Raw genomic sequence first — 20727 nt, 5'->3', positions numbered from 1 at the left:
GAGTTTGAGGCCAGCATGGTCTACAAATCGAGTTTTAGGACAACCAGGGCCACACAGGGTAACCCTGTCTCAAAAAAACAAATCAAAACAAACAAAGTGTTCAAGGTTGGGGCTGCAGAGTTGGCTCAGCAGTTAAGAGCACTTACTGATCTAGCAGAGAATTCATGTTTGGTTCCCATAACATAAATAGTGGCTAGCCACCCTCTGTACTCCCATCCCAGGGAATCCGTTGATCTCTTCTGGCTTCTGCAAGGACGAGGCACACATGATAATTATACATACATTCAGGCAAAACTCATAAAATACAATAAATACATCATTAAAAAAAGAATTCAAGATCAGTTTGGGTTATTTTTAATTTATATTTATTTATTTTCTCTGTATGAGTGTTGTCTGCATGTATGTCTAGGGATCACATATGTCATTTGTACCTAGTGTCCATGGAGGCCGGAAGTGGAATTCCCCGGGACTGGTGTTACAGATGCTCAAATGAGTTCTTTACCATGGAGAGTTATAATTGGTCGCCTGGGTAGAATGGGACATGGAGAATTGAAAGGTAATTTGTGCTTTTATCTAGTTTTTTAACTTTGTTTTATGGTGATGTATATTTGGTTCAGAACATATTAAGTAACATGTTGAATAAAATGCTAAAGTGCTCAGCAGGTAAGAGCTCTTCCAGGGGACCCAAGTTGGATTCTCAGCACTCAGCCTGGTGGCTCACAATATCTGTAACTCAAATTTCATCCAAACGACCCGTGGCTAAAGTAAAAGTGGAGCAGTAAGGGCTGGAGAAATAGCTCAGCAGTTAAGACCGCCAGCTGCTCTTCCAGAGGGCCTGGATCAAGTCCCAGAACCCAGATGACAGCTCACACTGTCCTTAACTACAGTTTCAGGGGATTTGATGCCCTCTTCTGGACGATACTGCATAGATGCAGTAAACTTAAATGCAGGTAAAATATACACATAAAATTGATGTAGGAGTGTCATCTGTCTATGTGTTACTTTCATTGGTTAATAAAGAAACTGCCTTGGCTTTTGACAGTAGATTAGATAGACAGAGTAGACAGAACAGAATGCTGGGAGAAAGAAGCAGAGTCAGGCAGACGCCATGGAACCAGCCACCAGGTCAGACATGCTGAATCTTTCCTGGTAAGCCACGACCTTGTGGTGCCATACAGATTATTAGATATGGGTTAATTAAGATGTGAGAATTAGCCAGTAAGAGGCTACAGATAATGGGCCAGGCAGTGTTTAAATGAATACAGTTTGCGTGTAATTATTTTGGGGGTAAGCTAGCTGGGATCTGGGCAGGAATGTATCCCGCCGCTCTTTCTACATAAAATAATAATAATAAATTGTATCTTTTTTTAAAAAAAAGAGCAATTAAGAATTTATACTGGGGCCTACAAAATGACTCATCAGGCAGAAACCTGATGATATTAGCTAGACCTCTGGGATACACATAGTTAAAAGGGAGACCCCACTCCCAGAAGGTGTCTTATAAACCTTCACACGTTCTGTGACATAAGCACCACCCCAACACATACATGTATAAAAACTTAAGAGGGCATTTATACATTTGATGTGGGATTCCCCTGTATGCTATGAATATGTTTTATTCCCATTGGTTAGTAAAGAAGCCTATGGCCCAGCAGAATCTAGCAAGGCAGGAAAACGAGGCAGGGACAGAGGAGGGAAGAAGGTGGAGTCAGTCAGAGATGCTATGTAGCTGTCCAAGAAGCAAGAGGTAACAAACCATGAGCCTCGTGGTAAAATATAAAATAATAGAAATGGGTTCTTTTAAGATACAAGTGTTAGTTAATAAGAAGTCTGAGCTAGTAGGCCAAAGAGTATGCAATTAATATTAAGCCTCAGATTAATTAATTCATAAGCGACTGTAGGAACTAGTGAGTGGGACCCAGTGGGTGGAGAGAAACCGGTCCAGGGGGACCAGCGGAATGGAGAATATTTGTAGCTACACACATCAGGGCCCATAATATAGTTTGGTAATAGAAAACTTGCTTAGCTTGTGTGAGGTTGCTGGGTTTATCCTTAGAACACAGAAAAGGAGGAAGGGAGAGAGAGAAAAAAAGAGATTTTTGAATCTGTGTTTTGGTTTTGTTTCTTAGATTTATTTTTGTATGTGTATGAGGATTTTGCCCAAGTGTTTGTATGTGCATCATGTGTGTGCCTGGTGTCAGAAGAGGTCTGAAGAGGGTGTCAGGTCACCTAGAACTAGAGTTACAGATGATGGTGAGCTTCCATGTGGATGATGGGAATCTAACTGAGGTCCTCTGGAATGGTATCAAGTGCTCCCAAGCCGTCTTTTCAGGCTCAAAGATATCTTTTTGTGTGTTTGTTCTTTGTTTTGTGAGACAGGCTCTCCCTTTCTAGCTCTGGCTGGCCTGGAACTCACAGAGATCTACTTGTCTCTGCTTCCTGAGTGTGGGGATTCAAGGATTCACTGAGTGAATGTGTCAAAAGAAGAGGTAAGGCTAAGAGGGGCTACACCTTCCTGTGGTGTAGATAGATTTTATTTTGGCCAACAACTCACAAAAAATAACACAGAGACTTATTAATTATAAAAGCTCAGACTATAGGATTACCTTGTCCCACCAGCTCTTTTGTTTTGTTTTGTTTTGTTTTCATTTTGTTTGTTTGTTTTTGGTTCTTCAAGACAGGGTTTGTCTGTGAAACTGTCCGGGCTGTCCTGGAACTTTCTTTGTAGACTAGGCTGGTGTCAAACCCACAGAGATTCACCTGTCTCTGCTTCCCAAGTGCTGGGATTGAAGGTGTGCACCACCACCGCCCGGCCCCACAGCTCTTATAACTTGCATCAATTAATTTCTATTAATTTATGTGCTACTGCACGACTCATGACCTTTACCTCTTCTCCTGCGCGTCTTGCTCACCTCTTCATCTGGCTGGTGACTCTGCCTTCCTTCTTCCCAGCGCTTTCTCTGCCCAGAAGTTCCTGCTATACCTCCTCCCTGGCTATTGGCCATTTACCTTTTTATTAAACCAATCACAGTGACACATCTTCACACAGGTAAAGGTGTAGTCCACACATTTCTGCATTTTTGGCTGAATAAAAAAAGAAAAGTTTTAATTCTAACACAGTAAAACTATATACAGTAAGAACAATTATCAGGGAGGAATTACATTTATAGTGCCCAGTACATTTGAATTTGGCAAATTTAGAGAAAATATTTCACTATCTATTCATCTTAGTCCAAAGTTTTATATTTAAACCATTTTTGTCATAACTTGTATTAGTATCCTAAAATTATTTTTAGACCTTAAAACATCCTTTTTAGATAAACAACTTAAGTTTTTATATTTCTCAGCCTTATAAACTTTATATGGCCTATGTAAGCTTCTTCTTTGAGTTTGGTAACAAGTGTAAAGAAAGACTGTTCTTTCTTTCGCCAGCTGCCCAGACCCAGTAATCCTACAGAAACTATATTAATTACTGCCACGCCAGTGCAACCTGGATGCTGAGACTGGCCGGTGGCGGGGTGTCTGTGTGTGTGTGTGTGTGTCTGTGTGCTGGGATTGAGACACGGAGGCTTCTTTTCAGGTGGAAGAACAGAAACCTTTATTTTGCCCTGAGCTAAAGCCTTTTATACCTTTAAGCAGATGGTCCAAAACATGCTGAGCAGTCAGAGGTCAAGATCAGGGCATTGCGTACTGGGAACACTTCTGCTGAAAACCACAAGCCAGAAAGAACATAAACATCCTTGTCAATTACAGAGTACAAGGAAGTTCCACTGTAGGTCAGGGGGAGTGCAGTCTACCACTGAGGGCAGCCAGATCACAACAAATTACAACACTGCTTGGACTGTTAGCTCAGGTTAACACATTTCTATTAATCTATGTATTACCATGAAGCTATGGCCTACCGGTAAGGTTCTGGCATCTTTTTTCTTTGGCAGCTACATGGCATCTGCCTGATTCTGCCTTCTTTCTCCCTGCATTTGGTTCCATTTTCCCACCTAGCTCCATTCTGCCCTGCCATAGGACAAAGCAGGTTCTTTATTAACCAATGGTAATAAAACGTATTCACAGTACACATAGGGGAATCCCACATCAGACAGGGAAAACTGTAAAACTATAGCTATCTAGTCCTCAATCCCCATCAGAGACCCAAGAAGGATAAACTATTACTTGAGTAAACAGAAGAGCAGAGTAGGCAACTTCTAAAACTATATACTTTAGAGAGACATCTAGCTGCCTGGACAGTCACCCTAAGGTTCTTCTGTAGTACTGGGGCATCCATCTTTGCTCTACAGGCCTAGAATATCCGACAGACTGTTTTGTGAAGCAGGAATTTTATTTGTTTATCTATCTATCTATCTATCTATCTATCTATCTATCTATCTATCTATTATGTATACAGTGTTCTGTCTGCATTTTTGCCTGCAAGTCAGAAGAGGGCAACAGATCTTATTATAGATGGTTGTGAGCCACCATATGGTTGTTGGGAATTGAACTCAGGACCTCTGGAAGAGCAGTCAATGCTCTTAACCTCCCAGCCATCTCTCCAGTCCCAAAGCAGAAATTTTAAAGGGCTGTTCTACCTTGTCTTGGCAAATCTCAGCAGAGACTTTCCTTTGTGTTCTGCTTGTCCAATTTGGACAGCATTCTGTAAGCAGTTGAGGCAAGGACAGTTCCTTTACCCAGTGGCTAGCTTTTTCCACAAAGAAAACAAACTCCGTAAGGATGTTCTTCAATATCCATCATCTCTTTTTAAAGTAAATTGGTGCTGTCAAGAGCAAATGTATCTTACTGTCATGAAAAGCCTTATTATTAAACAATAAAATATCATATTCTGTAGATCTATGAAGTGTTTGAAGATCACCTGTCTGTTGAGATCTTTCTGTTCCTGGCAGCACCAATTTACTTCAGAGATGATGGACATCAAAGATATTCCTTACAGAGTTTGTATTCAGTGTGATAAGGCTAAACAACCATTTTGGCAAGAAGCTGTTTTTGCCTTGACTTCTTAACTATGTGCTGTGCAGATTTGACATGCAGTACTCACAGGAAAGTGACTGCTGAACTTTGCTAAAACAAGGCAGAACAGAACTTTCCTGCTCCACTGAAAAGTCTGCCAGATACTCTAGGCCTGTAGGATAAAGATGGATGCCCCAACATTGCAGAGAAACTTTGGGTGACTGACTGTCCAGGCAGCCTGATGTCTCTGTCATTTCTAGAGTCTTGGAAGTTGCTTGTAGTGCACTTCCTGTTAACTTAGGTAATATTAATTCCTTATGGGGTCTTTGGAGTTACACCAGATAGTTATAGTTGCAGTTTTTCTTAATTATGATAGAAAATAAATCCAGTGTAAAAGTTTGGATTCACTAAGATAGGATAAATAATGCATTATCTTCTCTGAATATGCTAACTACAGATGGATAGAATATTGTAAATGTAATTCTTATTTGATAACTGTTTTGTTGTGTATAGTTTTACTATATTAAAGTTAAAACCTTCCTTTTTATTTAGAGAAAAGGGGGAAATGTTATAGAATATTATTTTAAGATGTGTTACTTTTGTTTATGCTGCATTTGTTTTAACTCTGTGAAGCTGTGATTCTTTGCCTGTCTAAAACACCTGATGGTCTAATAAAGAGCTGAATGACCAGTAGCAAGGCAGGAGAAAGAACAGGCAGGGCTGGCAGGCAGAGAGTATAAACAGGAGAAATCTGAAAGAAGAGAAGGAACAAGAACAAGGAGAGGAGGATGCAGGGGGCAAGTCACACAGCCACACAGCCAGCCATGGAGTAAGAGTGAAAGTAGGACATACACAAGTAAGGAAAGGAAAAAGCCCACAGGCAAAGGTAGTTGGGATAATTTAAGTTAAGAAAAGCAGGCAAACTGGGCGGTGGTGGTGCACGCCTTTAATCCTAGCAGAGGTAGGTGGATCTCTATAGTTCAAGGCCAGTCTGGCCTACAGGAGCTAGTTCCAGGACAGCTAGGGCTGTTACACAGAGAAACCCTGTCTTGAAAAAGAAAGAAAGAAAGAAAGAAAGAAAGAAAGAAAGAAAGAAAGAAAGAAAGAAAGAAAGAAAAGCTGGCAAGAAATAAGCCAAGCTGGCAAGAAAGGCTGGGCATTTATAAGTAATAATAGGTGTCTCCATGAGTGATTTGTTTGGGAGCTGGGTGACAGGTCCTCCAAAAGAGTAAGATAGACAACAACAATCTTTCTAAAATATATTTGTGCATGACCTTGAAAACATACCTAACATGACTATAAGTTTGATTGTTATAGATGACTAACTATTAACCTGTACTTCTTTCTTATCCTAAATAGCTTTTAAGGACTAAAACTTTACATTTTAAAATGAGCTGTAAAGAATAGAAACATATATATACTGTAACAAAAATAACCTTAAATTTGTATCAATATACAAAAATCCATACCAATGTAAAATATTTGAGACTAGTGGTTGCTCAAAAGTAGACTCAATAATTTACCCTTCTATCCCATCATTTCTATACTATACCCTCCCCTTTCCCTTCAGAAAGAGATCCCTGAACCTAATCTCCTTCGTTTAGCTTTTTTCCCAATCATGACCAATAACAATTTGTAACCAGCCTCCCTAACTAATGACAAACATCCATACCCCTTCAAATGACCAAAATGACCACAGCTCTTAGGGATGTGGGCATCATGTTCTCTAGACTGCTTTCTATTGTCTGGGGATGATGACATCTTTGGTGGGGGGGACCCTGAAAAACTTGGGATAATGGTCAAGACCGGAAAAACTAGCCATAGTATTTGCTATCCAGGCTCTCTGCGATGGGAAAGCACAAGACTTTTCTCTGGTACTGGCTAGAATAGTCTGTGAGACTGCACCATCTCAGCCAGCAGTCTTGAAGCTGTTCTGGATGCAGAACTTTGCGGAAACTGCAACATAGGCTCTCTGAGAGGCTGGGTCATCTGGGCCATGCGCTTTTATTTGTGTCTTGTCCCCTTGCTCTAAAAACACACAAACTTTCAAAGGTAACATACATATCTGCATTAACACAAGTATGGACTTGTGTTGTACACAAGCCAGTGAAAGATAATTTTTTTTTGTTTTATGCTTGACATCATTTGTCTTGTACTCTCTCTAAGTTTACTTCTTTATGTCTATAGCCAGGACTTTCAGGGGTCTCCCCTGATCAAATCTGATCTCCATCAACCTTGAATGAAGCCACAGCCTTTAGTTTTTTGTGGAAACAAAAGCATAATATCTTCCTGAATGTAATATATTTTTTTACTTCCATTTTGAAGTTAAGACATTTTAAAAACACACAGGTTGATTTAATTCAGCAGTTTCTACACCCCAGTGTCTCTCGGCAGCTATTGCTCACTCATCAGCAATCAAACCATTTACAGCTAACAAGACGCCATATAGGATCCAGACTCTGGGTATTTTTCATCTCCACGTGGCTTATCCTTTTTATGTTATTTTATTTTCTCTCAGAGAGTTTACTATATTTTTTCCGTGGCTGTCCATATACATTCTCTTTTGTTTTTAAGCCTATGCAGATGTTTTAAGCACACTGTAATCTATTTAGAGTTTTTTCTATCTGGATCTGTCTTTACTGAGCATCTGCAGTGTTCTCTGATTGAGAGATGAATCTTAAACTGTTATGTCGGCCACCAGTGGGGTTCACCTTAGTGCATGGTCCTGGTGACTGGCTCTGGTCTGCAGGCTGCCTCTGTATGCTGAACCTGCCTGTAACACCTTGCTCACTAAGAAGCTGCATTTGACTCCATGGTTTGAACATTTTTTTTTTTTTATTTTCAGGCCTTATGTAGACATTGGGTGCCATGTGCTCTTTATTTTTAAAATTTTTTAAAACTTTTAAAATTTTTTAAAGGGCAGCCAGTGCTCTTTATTTTTAAAATTTTTTTAAAAAATTAATTTTTCTCGGGCCGGAGAGATGGCTCAGAGGTTAAGAGCACTGACTGCTCTCTCATAGGTCCTGAGTTCAATTCCCAGCACCCACATGGTAGCTCACAACCATGTGATCTGGCGCCCTCTTCTGGCCTGCAGGTAGACATGCAGGCAGAACACTGTATGTGCAGTAAATAAATAAATCTTTAAAAATCATTATTCTTTCATACAATACATCCTAACTGCAGTTTTCCCTCCTTGCACTCCTCACAGCTCCCCCTCCCACACACCCTCTCCTCCAGATCCACTCCTCCTTAGTTTCCCTTCAGAAAAGAACAGGCCTTCCGCGGATCAATGGAACACAGCATAACAAGTTACAATAAGGCTAGGCACAAATCCTGATACCAGAGTTGGGTGACGCAACCCAGTAGGAGGAAAAGGGTCCCAAGAGCAGGCCAAAGGGTCAGTGATACCACCGCTCCCACCGTCAGGAGTCCCACAAAAACACTAAGCCAACAACCACAATATCTACGCAGAGGATTTAGCACAGACCCACGCAGGCTCCGTGATTGCCACTTCAGTCTCTGAACTCTTACGAGCCCTGCTTAGTGGATTCTGTGGGTCATAGTCTTGCCATGTCCTCAATCCCTCTGGCTTCTATAATCCTTCCTCGGGGACTGCTGAGGATCACCCAACTCCTAGGGGAGGTACATGATGGAGATCTCCAATTTGGACTCTCTCTCTTTACCATGTTTGGCTGTGGATCTCTGCATCTGCTCCCATCAGCTGCTGGAGGAAGCCTCTCTGATAATGATTGAGCTAGGCACTAATCTAGGAATATACCAGAATATCATTAGAAATCATTTTATTAATTTTAAAAAATAATTCTTTAAATAAAAAGAAGTAAAATTAGCCAATAAATATTTTAACTACTTATTTACTTAATGTGCATTGGTGCAGCATGTATGTCTGCGTGAGGGTGTTGGGTCCCCTGGAGCTGGAGTTATAGACAGTTGTGAGACACTGCGTGGGTGCTGGGAATTGAACACAAATCCTCTGAAAGAGCAGTCAGTGCTCCCAACTGCTGAGTCATCTCTGCAACCCTGGACAATAAATATTCTTAAAGTACTGAAGGGTCTGAGGAGATGGTTCAGTGGGTAAGAGGGCTTGTTTTGCAAGCCCGAGGGCCTAAGTTCAAATCCCCAGCATCCACATAAAAGTTAGGTATGACGATGTACGCTTGTAACCCTGGTGGGGACGGGGGATGGGATGTAGGGAGGGGAGAAGCAGAGCTTTCTGACCGCCAATCTAGCTGAAATGGTGAACTTCTGGTTCAGTGAGAAACGCCGTCTCAAGGTGATGAGGAGGGGATGGAAAGAGGATGGCATCAAAAAACCTGCTCTGACCTCACGTGTGGGCATCGGCCCCTGCACCTCCGTGTATGTATGGGGCAGTGGTGAGATTGCTAAATGGGTAAAGGTGCTCGCTGCCACACTTGAAGAACTGAGTTCAGTCCCCAGATCTCGTAAGTTTTCTCTCACCCCTGTCAAAATGATTTTTATTTAAAAAGAAAATGGCAACATATGTTGGCAATCATGTGAGGGAAAAGTATGCCTTCTTCATTGTTGGTAGGAGCACAAACTAGAGCAGTCGCCCTATGCATCAATGTGGAGGCTTCTCAGAACAACAGAATTACAACTACCATCTTGGGCATACACCCAAAAGCTTCTGTGTCCTGCTACAGAGACACTTGCTCGGTCATGTTCATGGTTGCTGTTTTTACAATACTGGGAAGATGGAATCAACCTAGATGTCTATTAATAGACGAATGGGTCATGAAAATGTGGTGCATATAAACAGTGGAATCTCATTCTGCCACAGAGAAAAATGAGAGTGTTACGTTTGCAGGGAAATTGCTGGAAATGGAAAATACTATATTAATTGAGATAACTCTGGCTCCAAAGACATCCCTGCATGTTCTCTTTCAGATGGGGATCTTAGCTGCTAATTGTTAAATAAGTGCATGTAGTGGGAGTGAATGTGGGTAAATGCTAGGAAACTAGAAAAGGTCTGTAAGGCAGAGAAAAGAAGGCTTTAAGTGAGGGGAAGGGGACAGTAATAGGACACGAGATACGAAAGCAGAAGGGGCCAGAAAGGTACAGAAGGGCAAGAGAGGGTGCGTAGATGGGAGGAGAACCAACCAAAATGAAGTACATGTGAAAATACCATAAAGAAATCTGCTATTTTATAAACTGAATTTACAACGAATATGATTTACAGAGTGGGGCGTGGTGGCTCTTGCCTGTAATCCCAGCTTCTGTAAGGCAGAGGCAGGAAGATCATTGCAAATTTGAGGTCAATCTGGTCTACATGGGGTGTTCCAGACCTGTCAGGGCTATGTAGTGAGACTCTATCTCCAAAACAACAGGCAGTTGTTTACAAATGTAAACCCTTGAGAATCTGTAAGCAAGAAAGAGAAGGGGAGAAGTAGGGGAGCCGGAGAGTAGAGGCCACCTTCTGAGAAAGTTCTCCTATAACGGGAAGCAGAGGAAGGCAGCTGAGGAGGATCTGTCTGAGGAAGTTCAACATGTCTGCACACTGCTGCTGATAGCCAAGTAGAGAGAAGGATGGGAAGGTTTCAGGAAAGGGTGGGACAGTTGCTGCAAAGACAACTTTGGGTGGTGACAGGGTCCCCCAAAGGGTGGTGGTCCAAGAAGATGGGGGGTGGTGAGAAAGATTACTCTGTCTGCTCCTGTTTTCTTTCCTCCCTCCGTCCCTCCCTCCTTCCTTCCTTCCTTCCTTCCTTCCTTCCTTTCTTTCTTTCTTTCTTTCTTTCTTTCTTCTCAAGATAGGGTTTCTCTGTGTCCCAGCTGTCCCAGACTCGCTCTGCAGACCAGGCTGACCTCAAACTCACAAAAATCCACCTGCTTCTGTCTTCCAAGTGCTGGGATTAAAGGTGTGAACCATTACCACCCTGCTTTCTGTTTTCTTTTCTTTTTTTCCCTGGAATTTAAAAAAAATACTTTATTGTACTTAATTGAGCTATACATTTTCCCCATCCCCCTTCCTACCTCCCCTCTTCCCATCCACCGGCCCTCTGCTCCCCCTCTGGTTTTTTGTTTTTCTTTTTTTTTAAATAAAGCAGAAAGAATATAAACTGAGAGAGAGAGACACACACACACTGGGCATTTGAGAAAAGGAAGCATAGAAATAAGAAATCAGGTAGGTGGTTCGGGGTAATGAATGGCACCTGCCATCAAGCCTGATGACCTGAGTTTGATCCCTGCGGCCCACATGAGAGAAAGAGAAGACCACTTCTGTAAGTCGTCCTCTGACCTCCACATGCATGCTAGGGTACAGGTACACACACACACATAATTTTTTTTTTTAAAAAAAGGAAAACATGGAAATCTAACTGGTCATGGTGATGCAGTCCTATAATAACGGTACTCAGGATGCTGGGGTAGGAGGATTGCAAGTTCAAAACCAGCCTGAGGAAAGAAATCCATCAGCTAAGTACTGGGAACACTGTCTAATTAAAGAAATAGTAATAAAGAACCCAGAGCCTTGCACATGCTAAGCACGTGCTCCACCAATGACTCATACCCTTAGCCTATCACATGATAGCTCATTGTCTCCTTACTAAAGACTGTGGTGACTTTGTTGCTCTTCACAGTATGCCCTGGTCCAGTGCCCTACCCTGCTTGTAGTTATGTTCAAAAAATATTTGCTGATGATGGGTTGTGGTGCTGTGTTCTCCTATCGCCAACTCTTCAGGAAAAGGAGACAGGAGGTCAGGAGTTCAAAATTACCCTCAGCTGTGTAGTGAATTCAGGCCAGGCCAGACCATATGAGACTGTCTCATACAAACAAACATTTGTTGAAAGGAATAAGAGATACTAAAAATAATTGATCATGAGGCAAAGCTTCACGTGCAAGGCATTACTGGGAAGTGACACTCATTTGATAAATGCAGACCTCACCAGGTTCCAGTGCATCCACGAGAGCCTATAGCAGGCTCCCTGGGAGCCTAGGAGGCGGCAGGAACTGTGCAAGCTCCCCCAAGTGGTCCGATAGCTGTGTTTTGATCAGGCGTGCGCTGTCTTTCTCTTGCCACTGGGAGACACTGAGAGGATACCTCACTGACTCACCACTGTTTTGACTTGGAATGAAAGGCTGTCAGGGACAGACAAGAAGGAGAGTAACTGCGCGCAGATGCTGGTCTCAATAGCAGGCTTCCTTCCTAGAGGCGGGAGAGCCAGAGTAATGACAGCGCTGAGGGCAGAAGGAGGAGGATGGCCGGGAGGGGTGTGTGTGAGAGCAGAGTGAGCACAGAGATGGGGGAATGGAGGCCATGGAGAGTGAAGGGGGTTCAGAGAGAGCGGGGTTGGTCCCAGACCATGTTGACCGAGCAATGAAGATGGAGGCCTTCCCATGTGACAGAGCACTGCAACCAGGATGTAGGGTGAAGATGACAAAGGAGATGTTTGCTCTCAAGTGTATGTGGGATGTCAATAAACAACAAACGTATAAAACCACGCCAGGAAGGGATGACTCAGAAAAGATGATAAGACAGGGATGCCGTGGGCAGAGATCAGAAAGTCAAGAAAGAGCCAACCAGGCCAGGTAAAAGCAGAGAGACATCAGTGAAACCTTGGTGGGAGGGGGACCCAAAGATTAGGGATTCTGAGGGAGTGGCTTATGATGCTCTGGAACATGAGGAGGGAGTGGCTTATGATGCTCTGGAACATGAGGAGGGAGTGGCTTATGATGCTCTGGAACATGAGGAGGGAGTGGCTTATGATGCTCTGGAACATGAGGAGGTCTGATCTGGTCGAAGCACTGGGCATGAGGGCGTACATGCTGGTGGCTTTTACATTGTATTTATTCAGTGTGTGTGTGTGCGTGCGTGTGTGTGTGTGTTCACGTGCACACGCTGGAATATGGCAGTCAGAGGACAACTCTGTAGGAGTTGGTTCTCTCCTCCCACCCAAACTCAGGTTGTTAGGCTTGGAAACCTGCTGAACCATCTCACCAGCCCTTGAATATTTTAAAAGGAAAGAGCTTTTATGTTTTAAAAATATTATAGGTAACTGTAAAGAGTATTTTGTAAAAGATGAGCATGGAAATGAAGCTCCTGTGATCCCAGATGTGCGATGCAGCTTGGATCAGGACAGCAAAGATGAGCGGGGTGAGGGAGGACGTGCGTTGAGAGTGGAGGCTGTGGCACTTGCTGGTGAAGCAGATACAGGGAAGGAACTGAAAACCAAAACAGCCTTTAGCTTGAGCAGGGAGTTGTCATGTCTCGGAGAGCCCTGGACAGAAGTGAATTGGGGATGGGGTAATTCAAGACATCTATTTGAGTCACATTAAGTTTGCATGGCTATTAGACATCAGAGTGGATATGTCAAGTGGGCGGTTGGACAAATGAGTCTGGTGCTATGGAAATAAATTCAGGACTCACTGACATTTACAGAGTATTTAAGCCCTGGGACTGGATGAGATCACTGGACAAAGAATGTGGAAAGAGAAGGCCAAGGACTAAGCTCTAAGAGGCTCCAGCACTTAAGAAGTCAGAGCTGAGCATGACTTACAAACAGCAGCAGGGAGGCTGGAGGGAAACCAGGAGAGTGAGGTTTCCTAGAAGCTGGGGGTGGTAACGTAGGGAGAAGAATGGGCCAGAGGAATCTTGTAAATTGCATATCTTTAGTGTGTGGGTCTCACACACTTGTTCAGAGGTCTGATGACAGCTCAAATGAGTCTTTCTCCACCATCTGAGCCCAGGGGCTAGAACTCAGGTAGTCAGGCTTGGTGGCAAGCTAGCTCCCTTGTCCCCTGAGCCATCTCCATAGCCCACATCAGGGGAGTTTTTAAGAGATTAGGGAAGGCCTCTCAGAAGGCTGGATCTAAGTGAGACTGGCGTGGGCCATTTGTGAACGGCCAAGGAAAAACTTCTACAGGGACTAGCAGGTGCAAAACCCCAAGGCAGGTTTCTATTGCCTCCTTCGAGGAACGTATGTCAGCTGCACTGTAGCCAAGACACAGAAATCCTAGGGAAGAAAAATCGGAGATACCTAGAGATGGGGACCTATGGGACTTCCTTGTAAGCCACAGTAAGTGGTTTGGATATTTTGATACCCTTGGATCTCGAACCACGTAAGGACAGTTTGGGTTGCTTCAGAGAAATTGAATTATACATCAGGGCCAAAATGAAATAAGGGTAGTAAGCTGCTGGGACACCCTAACTTGTGTGTGCAGTTTTCTCTCCTACACCATTGGTCCTCTCATCCACGGTCTTGAACTCCCATCCCTTTCCACCCTGGCCAGAGGTGGGCACTCAAATGTCTGGCTGACTCAGAAATTCAGAACTGCTAGGGGGGTTAGAAATCATGGGGTCTGTTGAGCCATCACATCCCGAAGAACTGGAGGTCTCCGCCCCCCACATCGCTGCTGCCCTCCTCAACCTTGCTTGCACCTGGGACAAAAGCTGAGCTCACTGTCTGGCAAGTGACGGGTTAAACTGTGCGTGGCCTACAGACGTGAAGAGGAGAGGCGGAGACCAAGCGGTCCTAGTCGTCCGCCGAACCCAGCCGAGCCCGGCCGAGCCCAGCCGAGCCCAGCCGAAGCGAGCATCTCCCGCCGCCGCCACCGCCGCCGCCGCCGCCCCGCGCCCCGGGCGCCCGCCCCCCTCCGGCTCCAGCGCCTTGCTGCCAGGCAAACCTCCCGACCATGCCTGGCGCCCCACCCGCTTCTGCGACCCCCCAGCTCCGCGCAGCCCCGAGCGCCTGCAGTCGTCGCGCTGCTACGCCAGGCATGCAGGTGAGCGAGGGGGGGGGGGACCCTACGCCCCCACCCTGAGGGAGCGGGCCCTGCCCTCCCCAGTGCCAGCTCCGCGCCCTTCGCCGCTTGCCCCTCCTGGTCTAGTCCCTCGTCGGGCTCCAGACGCCAAGAGCTCCTTTTCCACTGTGCCCTCCATCCCTTCGCTGTCCCGACTCCATCCTACCCTCCTGGTGCAGCAATCAGCGTCTCCGCGGCTGCCTTCATCCCGCCTTTAGCTCATCCTGCAGATTCGGGCATCCTCCTGCCTCAGGTCCCCTTTCCGCTCTGGGTGCTCCCTCCGAATCCCATGGCATATCTTTGCCTCGTTTTCCCGATTCGCGCTGCTTTCCAGCCCTGTGGAGGGAGTGCAGGCCTGTGGGATTGGCGGGCATGGGGGTTCTGCTAGGGATGGGGCTCTGTTCCCCCACCCCACCCCCCAGTTCGTCTTCTGCGCACAACAGGTCGGTGAGGAGCGCGAAGGGGGTGGGGTGGCGCACCAGCTCGGGGACTGCGGACTTCCTGGAGGGGGTGACCAAGGGGTACGGGTGTGTGTGAAGGGGCTGGAGTTGACATTGGTGGTGGGGGATGTAGCAGGTGGGTCCTGGAGTCAGCGGACCACTGGTGTCTCTGAGCCTTTATCCGCTCCACTGGTTCGCCTACCATTTCTTTCCTCCCTTCGCTAACCTTCTCTCACGGAGCCTCCAGGCCTGTCTCTTATCTTCGCTTTCACCTGGCCTCCAGCTCTGTCTCAACATCCCTTTAAATTTCAAGAAACAATTCCTAACTCCTCCATCTTTGCTGTTCCATCCCCCCCCTCTGTTCCGTCTCTTCCTTTTCTGATTTTGCCTTCAACACCATTTTCTTTTCTATCTCAGTGACTTTCTCCTCCTCTCTGATCCCCATCCTTTCTTTCCCCTTCTACTCTCTTTGCTTCTGTCCTGACCAGACCCCTCAATCCTCCTCCCTCGCCTGTTCTCACTTTCTCCTCCTGCCCTCTTCTCCCTTCAGCGCCCTCTGAGATGTGGAGCCCGTTCCCCCTCCATCTCTTCCCGGCTGCTGTTCATCCTCCTTCCGACTCTTAGCCAACCTTTTCCCTCTGCGCCCCTCACACCTCTCCCCCCTGTTGTCCACTACCCCAGTCCCTCCCCCAGCTTCTTCCTGGAGCCCATATAGACTAGGAATCCAGAAGACACAGGGTGACACATGCTCCTTCTCTCTAGAGACCCTAGCTCCCTGGGACTCGCCACCCTCAGCTTGGAGACTGTGCACATCCCTTCGGAACCAACCATCTAGACTCTCCTAGGACTTTGCCCAGAAGAAGCAGCAGAGGGGGTGGCTTCGTTCAAGCTCCACCTTCTTTCAGAATGCACCTATGCGCTTGGGTGGTTAAACACCAAGAGCAAAAATCATATTCTCTAGTTTTTCTCCCACCTACCATTTTCTCCCATTTTTCTGAAAAGGCAGGTAGCTTCCGGGCTTCATCACCAGTGAAGTGCTCGGCACTACAAGAGGTGAGGGGGCTTCTAGCACCCCACTCACACTCACTAAGATTGACTCCCCTTCCCTCCCCCACTCTCAAACTCCCTCCCTAGCGGTAGGTGCTCAGGGAATCACAAGGTTCTTGGCTCTAAATTAAGATCCAAGAAGCCTGAAGCTGTGGGCTGAGGAAGTGAGAAGGAAGGAAGCCAAAGAGGCAGGGGTAGACAGACACTGCGGCCAGGAGGTAGCAGGGACCAATCTGGGGTATTGTAGGTGGGACTGGGGGCTACTCTAGGGAGCTTTCCCCTGCAAGGATGCTAAGAAGCAGTGGGTATTGGGAAGCAGCAGCGTGGCTGGTAACTGTGCAGGGGGTGGGGCACGAAGTGGCGACATTGGTGGATGGGTGAGCTGGGAAAGTACACAGGGTAGGTCGGGCTGTGACACCCTCATTTTTCCTCCAGTAAAGGCCGAAAATCTGGGTCACAGCTGAGGAAGACCTCAGATACGGAGTGCAGAATGTGGTAAGTTTGGCCCAGCAGAGGGAGCTTGGAGACCACTTTTCCTGGGGGACTGGGCCAACTTGGGGCCTCTGGAGGACTGGCCCCCTAGAAAGAGACAAAATGAAGCCAGGGACTTCCTAACTCACACTTGCCTTAGCAGAGAAACCTGGAGGGAGGTTCCCAAGAATTTGGTGTGAGTCTACCGCTCTCACACATGGCCGGGGTCTCACCTGCTTTTCTCCCTTCTTATAGGCCTGCTCCACTGCTGCCCCAGCTCCTCCCTCTCTGGCCACTGCTGCTGCTACCCCTCTCACCGCCCGTTCAGGGCTCCTCCCCTCGGTCCCCACCAGCCCCAGCCCGTCCCCCCTGTGTCCGGGGTGGCCCCTCAGCCCCTCGCCATGTGTGTGTTTGGGAGCGGGCTCCTCCACCAAGCCGATCCCCACGGGTCCCAAGATCACGTCGGCAAGTTCTGCCAGGCACGGCACCTCCTGCCACCCCATCAGGGTTTGAGGAGGGGCCTCCCTCATCTCAGTACCCCTGGGCTATTGTGTGGGGTCCCACAGTCTCCAGGGAGGATGGAGGGGACCCCAACTCTGTCAATCCTGGATTTCTGCCCCTGGACTATGGTTTTGCAGCCCCACATGGGCTGGCTACCCCGCACCCCAACTCAGACTCAATGCGGGATGATGGAGATGGGCTCATCCTTGGGGAAACACCTGCTACCTTGAGGCCCTTCCTGTTTGGAGGGCGTGGAGAAGGTGAGTGAGCAAGGCTGGTAGGGATGTGAGGGATGGGGAGGGAGGCCTCATCTGTGAGTGTCTTCAGTATATGCGCCAGGTTCTAGGCTGGCAGGGGTGCAGAGGTGGAGATGCCGCCCGCACTATGAAGGAGTTCGGTCCGCTGTTGAAGACAGATGTGTAAACATGTGGCGATGAGTCAACATAATAAACACCCTAAGAGAAGCACGTACAGCATGTTGTTAGAAAAACAGAGGAGTGAGAGACTGTTTCACCCTGGGGATCAGGACAGATCAAACAACTGACGTGTGAGATAGACCTTCAAAACGGAATGGGTGTTCCAGGCAGAGGGAAGCCACGGAGAGGAAGGAAGATCGCTGCCCTACAATGTGTTTGCACATACTGTGCTGGATGGTGGCATAGGGTTGGGCCAGGGAAGATCATCTGATACCTCTACCCCCGTTTCTATACAGGAGGGTAGTTCTCTGACCTTGGGCCTCATCCTCATCACATGTATGGTACATGTGATGTTTGGTACATGTAATGTTTGGGAATGTGGAAGAGCTGATGGCTCCGGAGAAAGCTGATAGGAGAAGAGGGAGAGTCCAGAGAAGTAGACAGGAGGCAGAGTCACGTGGCAGTCCTCAGCCGCGCCCCACTTTGACCCTGCTTCAGGCCTCCCAACAGCTGTCTTCCGTCTTTATCAGGTGTGGACCCTCAGCTTTACGTTACAATCACCATCTCCATCATCATTGTTCTTGTTGCTACAGGCATCATCTTCAAGTTCTGGTAAGTGGGGGGGGGGGGTGACGGGAAGAGCTTGAAAAAAAGCTAACTGGAGTGGAGAACCGAGAGGAACCAGTGCAGATTCCTCCAGAAGAATGCAAGGGTAGCGGGAGGCTCTCCAAGGCAGATAAAACTGAACCAGGCCGCAGAACCCTGTCTTAGGGCTCCTGTCCAGGAGGAGTAGAGAACTTTGTACACATTTAATAGCGGGTCACATAATCCTTCACTCTTTACTGAGAGAATCATTAGACTCAGGTGCCCAAGTCAGTAGCTGACTTTGAAATTGGACTAAATATCTGTCAGGTAGCTGCAGAGGAGAAAAAGGGCTCCTCTAGGCATTAGTGTGACAAGGGGCAGTTTGAAGGGGCTTTGTACTGTGGGGAGGAGGCATGAAGCCTGTGGCTCTCCAAAACTGGTTTGGAGGGAAGCAGGAATAGTTTGATGGGTGCATGGTCTCAGAGGACAGTTTCTGTACTGTGGAGAGTTGGAGGCACCAGAGAAGGAGGAGAAGCTGGGTTGGCCAGAGGTGCTGGCCTAAGGACCTCTTTCCTTCTGATGCACAAGCTGGGACCGCAGCCAGAAGCGGCGCAGGCCCTCAGGGCAGCAAGGTGCCCTGAGGCAGGAGGAGAGCCAGCAACCACTGACAGATTTATCCCCTGCTGGAGTCACTGTGCTGGGGGCCTTCGGGGACTCACCTACCCCAACCCCTGACCATGAGGAGCCCCGAGGGGGACCCCGGCCTGGGATGCCCCAGCCCAAGGGGGCTCCAGCCTTCCAGTTGAACCGGTGAGGGCAGGGGCCAATGGGATGGGAGGGCGGCGAGGGAAGGCTACTTAGGTCTCCAGACCTTTGGTGGGTCTTTCTGGGGTGGGTGGGCTTCCCTACTGCAGTCCGTGAATCTCCTTCCTGACCTAGCTTGCAGGCCTCCCCAGGGGAAAGGGACTCCTTCCTACCCCATGTCCTAATCTCCTGCAACCCTTAATTCTAGCTCTGCCCTCTTCACCCTAAGTGCCCTCTGTCTTGAACTCTTCCTTCCGCTTCAGCCTGCTCCTTGGTTCCTGACTATGCCCTTTCCCTCTTCCTCTCAGGATTCCCCTGGTGAATCTGTGATGCTCCCCCATGTTGGGGTGCTGCCAAGCGGGAGGCCAAGTGGCCGGCATAGCCACCATCCACTGAGGGTGGGGCAACCGTGGGGAACGGGGGCCATGGTGGGATCCCCCAGCTCCTGCTCTTGCATACCGCCTGGACCACTCACTGACCCCCATGGGCAAGGCCAGTTGTTTGCCCTCCAGTGGTTGGGGTCCCCCATTCCCACCCTTGCACATTCACATGAAAGCCTTGCACACTCACCTCCATCCTCCCAGGCCATAGCACACAGTCATGCTCTCCATGCTGCTCAGCTGGCTCCTAGCTCTCTCCCTCTAGGTACCTATGCCCCACTCCCCTTGCATTTTCTGTGCCATCTCAGACTGGGGATGTGCATTTCTGACCATTCCATGGCATAGTGTGCTCACTGCCTCAACACCCACTGGTCTAGTTTCTGTGGCCCTTGCATGCTGCCCTAGAGGTGGGTGGGAGGTGAGTTAGGGGCTCCTAGTGCCATCTGCCACGGCCCCGTCTCATTCCATGTCTTATGTCTCACTGTCCTTCTATCCCATTCCAAGGGCACTGACATTACTCTGAGGGCTCCCCCATCGGAATGGAGGTACTGAGGCCCGATTGCTAAATTCTGTCATCCATCTGAAATATGGGTTTGGGGGTGTCACCTGCTGCACTACATGAGAAGGGACTCCCACGTCCTCCCTTCCCTCCCAAGTTCCTTGTCTTGTCTGTCCTGGCTGTTTGTGTGTATGTGTCTCTATGGAATTCAGAGCCCCTGAACAGCTCCTTCTTTCCCCACCCTTCCTTACGCCCTCCCTAACTGTACCTAGGCTGCCAGGGACTGAAGCCAGCTGGTTCAAGGCCATTGGGAGCTCTGCCTCCACATCCACCCTTCTCTTCCTGGGTCCCCTCATATCCCCTTCTTCCCTCTCCTTCCTCTCCCCCTTATCCTCTCCTCAGGTTCTTCCCTTCTTTCTCGTTTTTTTCCACCTCCCTTCTTCCTCTAACCTGGCTCCTATGCTGTGATATATATTTTTGTATTATCTCTTTCTTCTTGTGGTGATAATCTTGTGGGATGTAAGTTTCAAAATTTTCAAATAAAGCCTTTGCAAGATAATTAAGTCCCCTGTTTTGCCTTATAACCCTCCTTCCCCGCCCCCATACACACACACACACACACACACACACACACACACACACACACACACACATGAGGACTGGCAGGAAGAATGGTAAACAACGGGGAGACCGGGAACTTCTCCAGACTAGACTGTCACCTGGCCTGCTCTACCTGAAGCTGGAGCCTGATGGATGTCTTAACTTGGGACAGAGCGGGAGGAACTGAAGTGTCCAGAGGAGGGAGGGCCTTGCAGGAGACACTGGAATCAGGAGTGTGGCTTGCTTGTTCCTTCTT

The 20727-nt window shown here is 47.4% G+C and overlaps 1 protein-coding gene and 1 long non-coding RNA gene across 4 annotated transcripts; one reads left to right on the top strand and one right to left on the bottom strand.

The window, feature by feature from the left end:
* Positions 1–1520: 1520 nt before the first annotated feature.
* Positions 1521–15419, bottom strand: LOC125406878 (uncharacterized). Its single transcript, XR_015000999.2, has 3 exons — positions 14895–15419; positions 3630–3702; positions 1521–3084 (listed from the first exon to the last, which is right to left on the bottom strand). It is a non-coding gene; the product is annotated as an uncharacterized LOC125406878 (long non-coding RNA).
* Pianp (PILR alpha associated neural protein) lies at positions 14535–20430 on the top strand. Of its 3 annotated transcripts, XM_048444187.3 has the most exons (7): positions 14581–14710; positions 15931–16221; positions 16651–16710; positions 16942–17447; positions 18134–18215; positions 18777–18998; positions 19301–20430. In XM_048444187.3, the coding sequence occupies exons 3-7, from the start codon at positions 16706–16708 to the stop codon at positions 19320–19322; spliced, it is 837 nt and encodes a 278-aa protein (XP_048300144.1). In that variant the 5' UTR covers positions 14581–14710; positions 15931–16221; positions 16651–16705; the 3' UTR covers positions 19323–20430. The 3 variants fall into 3 exon arrangements, with proteins under 3 accessions (XP_048300142.1, XP_048300144.1, XP_085543234.1); XM_048444185.3 differs by lacking the exon at positions 15931–16221 and having other exon boundaries at positions 14535–14710; XM_085687108.2 differs by lacking the exons at positions 14581–14710; positions 15931–16221 and adding an exon at positions 16320–16433.
* The last annotated feature ends 297 nt before the right edge of the window (positions 20431–20727 follow it).

Source organism: Myodes glareolus, chromosome 3 (assembly GCF_982192425.1).
Source record: "Myodes glareolus chromosome 3, mMyoGla1.1, whole genome shotgun sequence".
NCBI classification, from domain to species: domain Eukaryota; kingdom Metazoa; phylum Chordata; class Mammalia; order Rodentia; family Cricetidae; genus Myodes; species Myodes glareolus.
The sequence above is the reverse complement of the archived record's forward strand: the minus strand, read 5'-3'. Positions and strand labels throughout refer to the sequence as shown.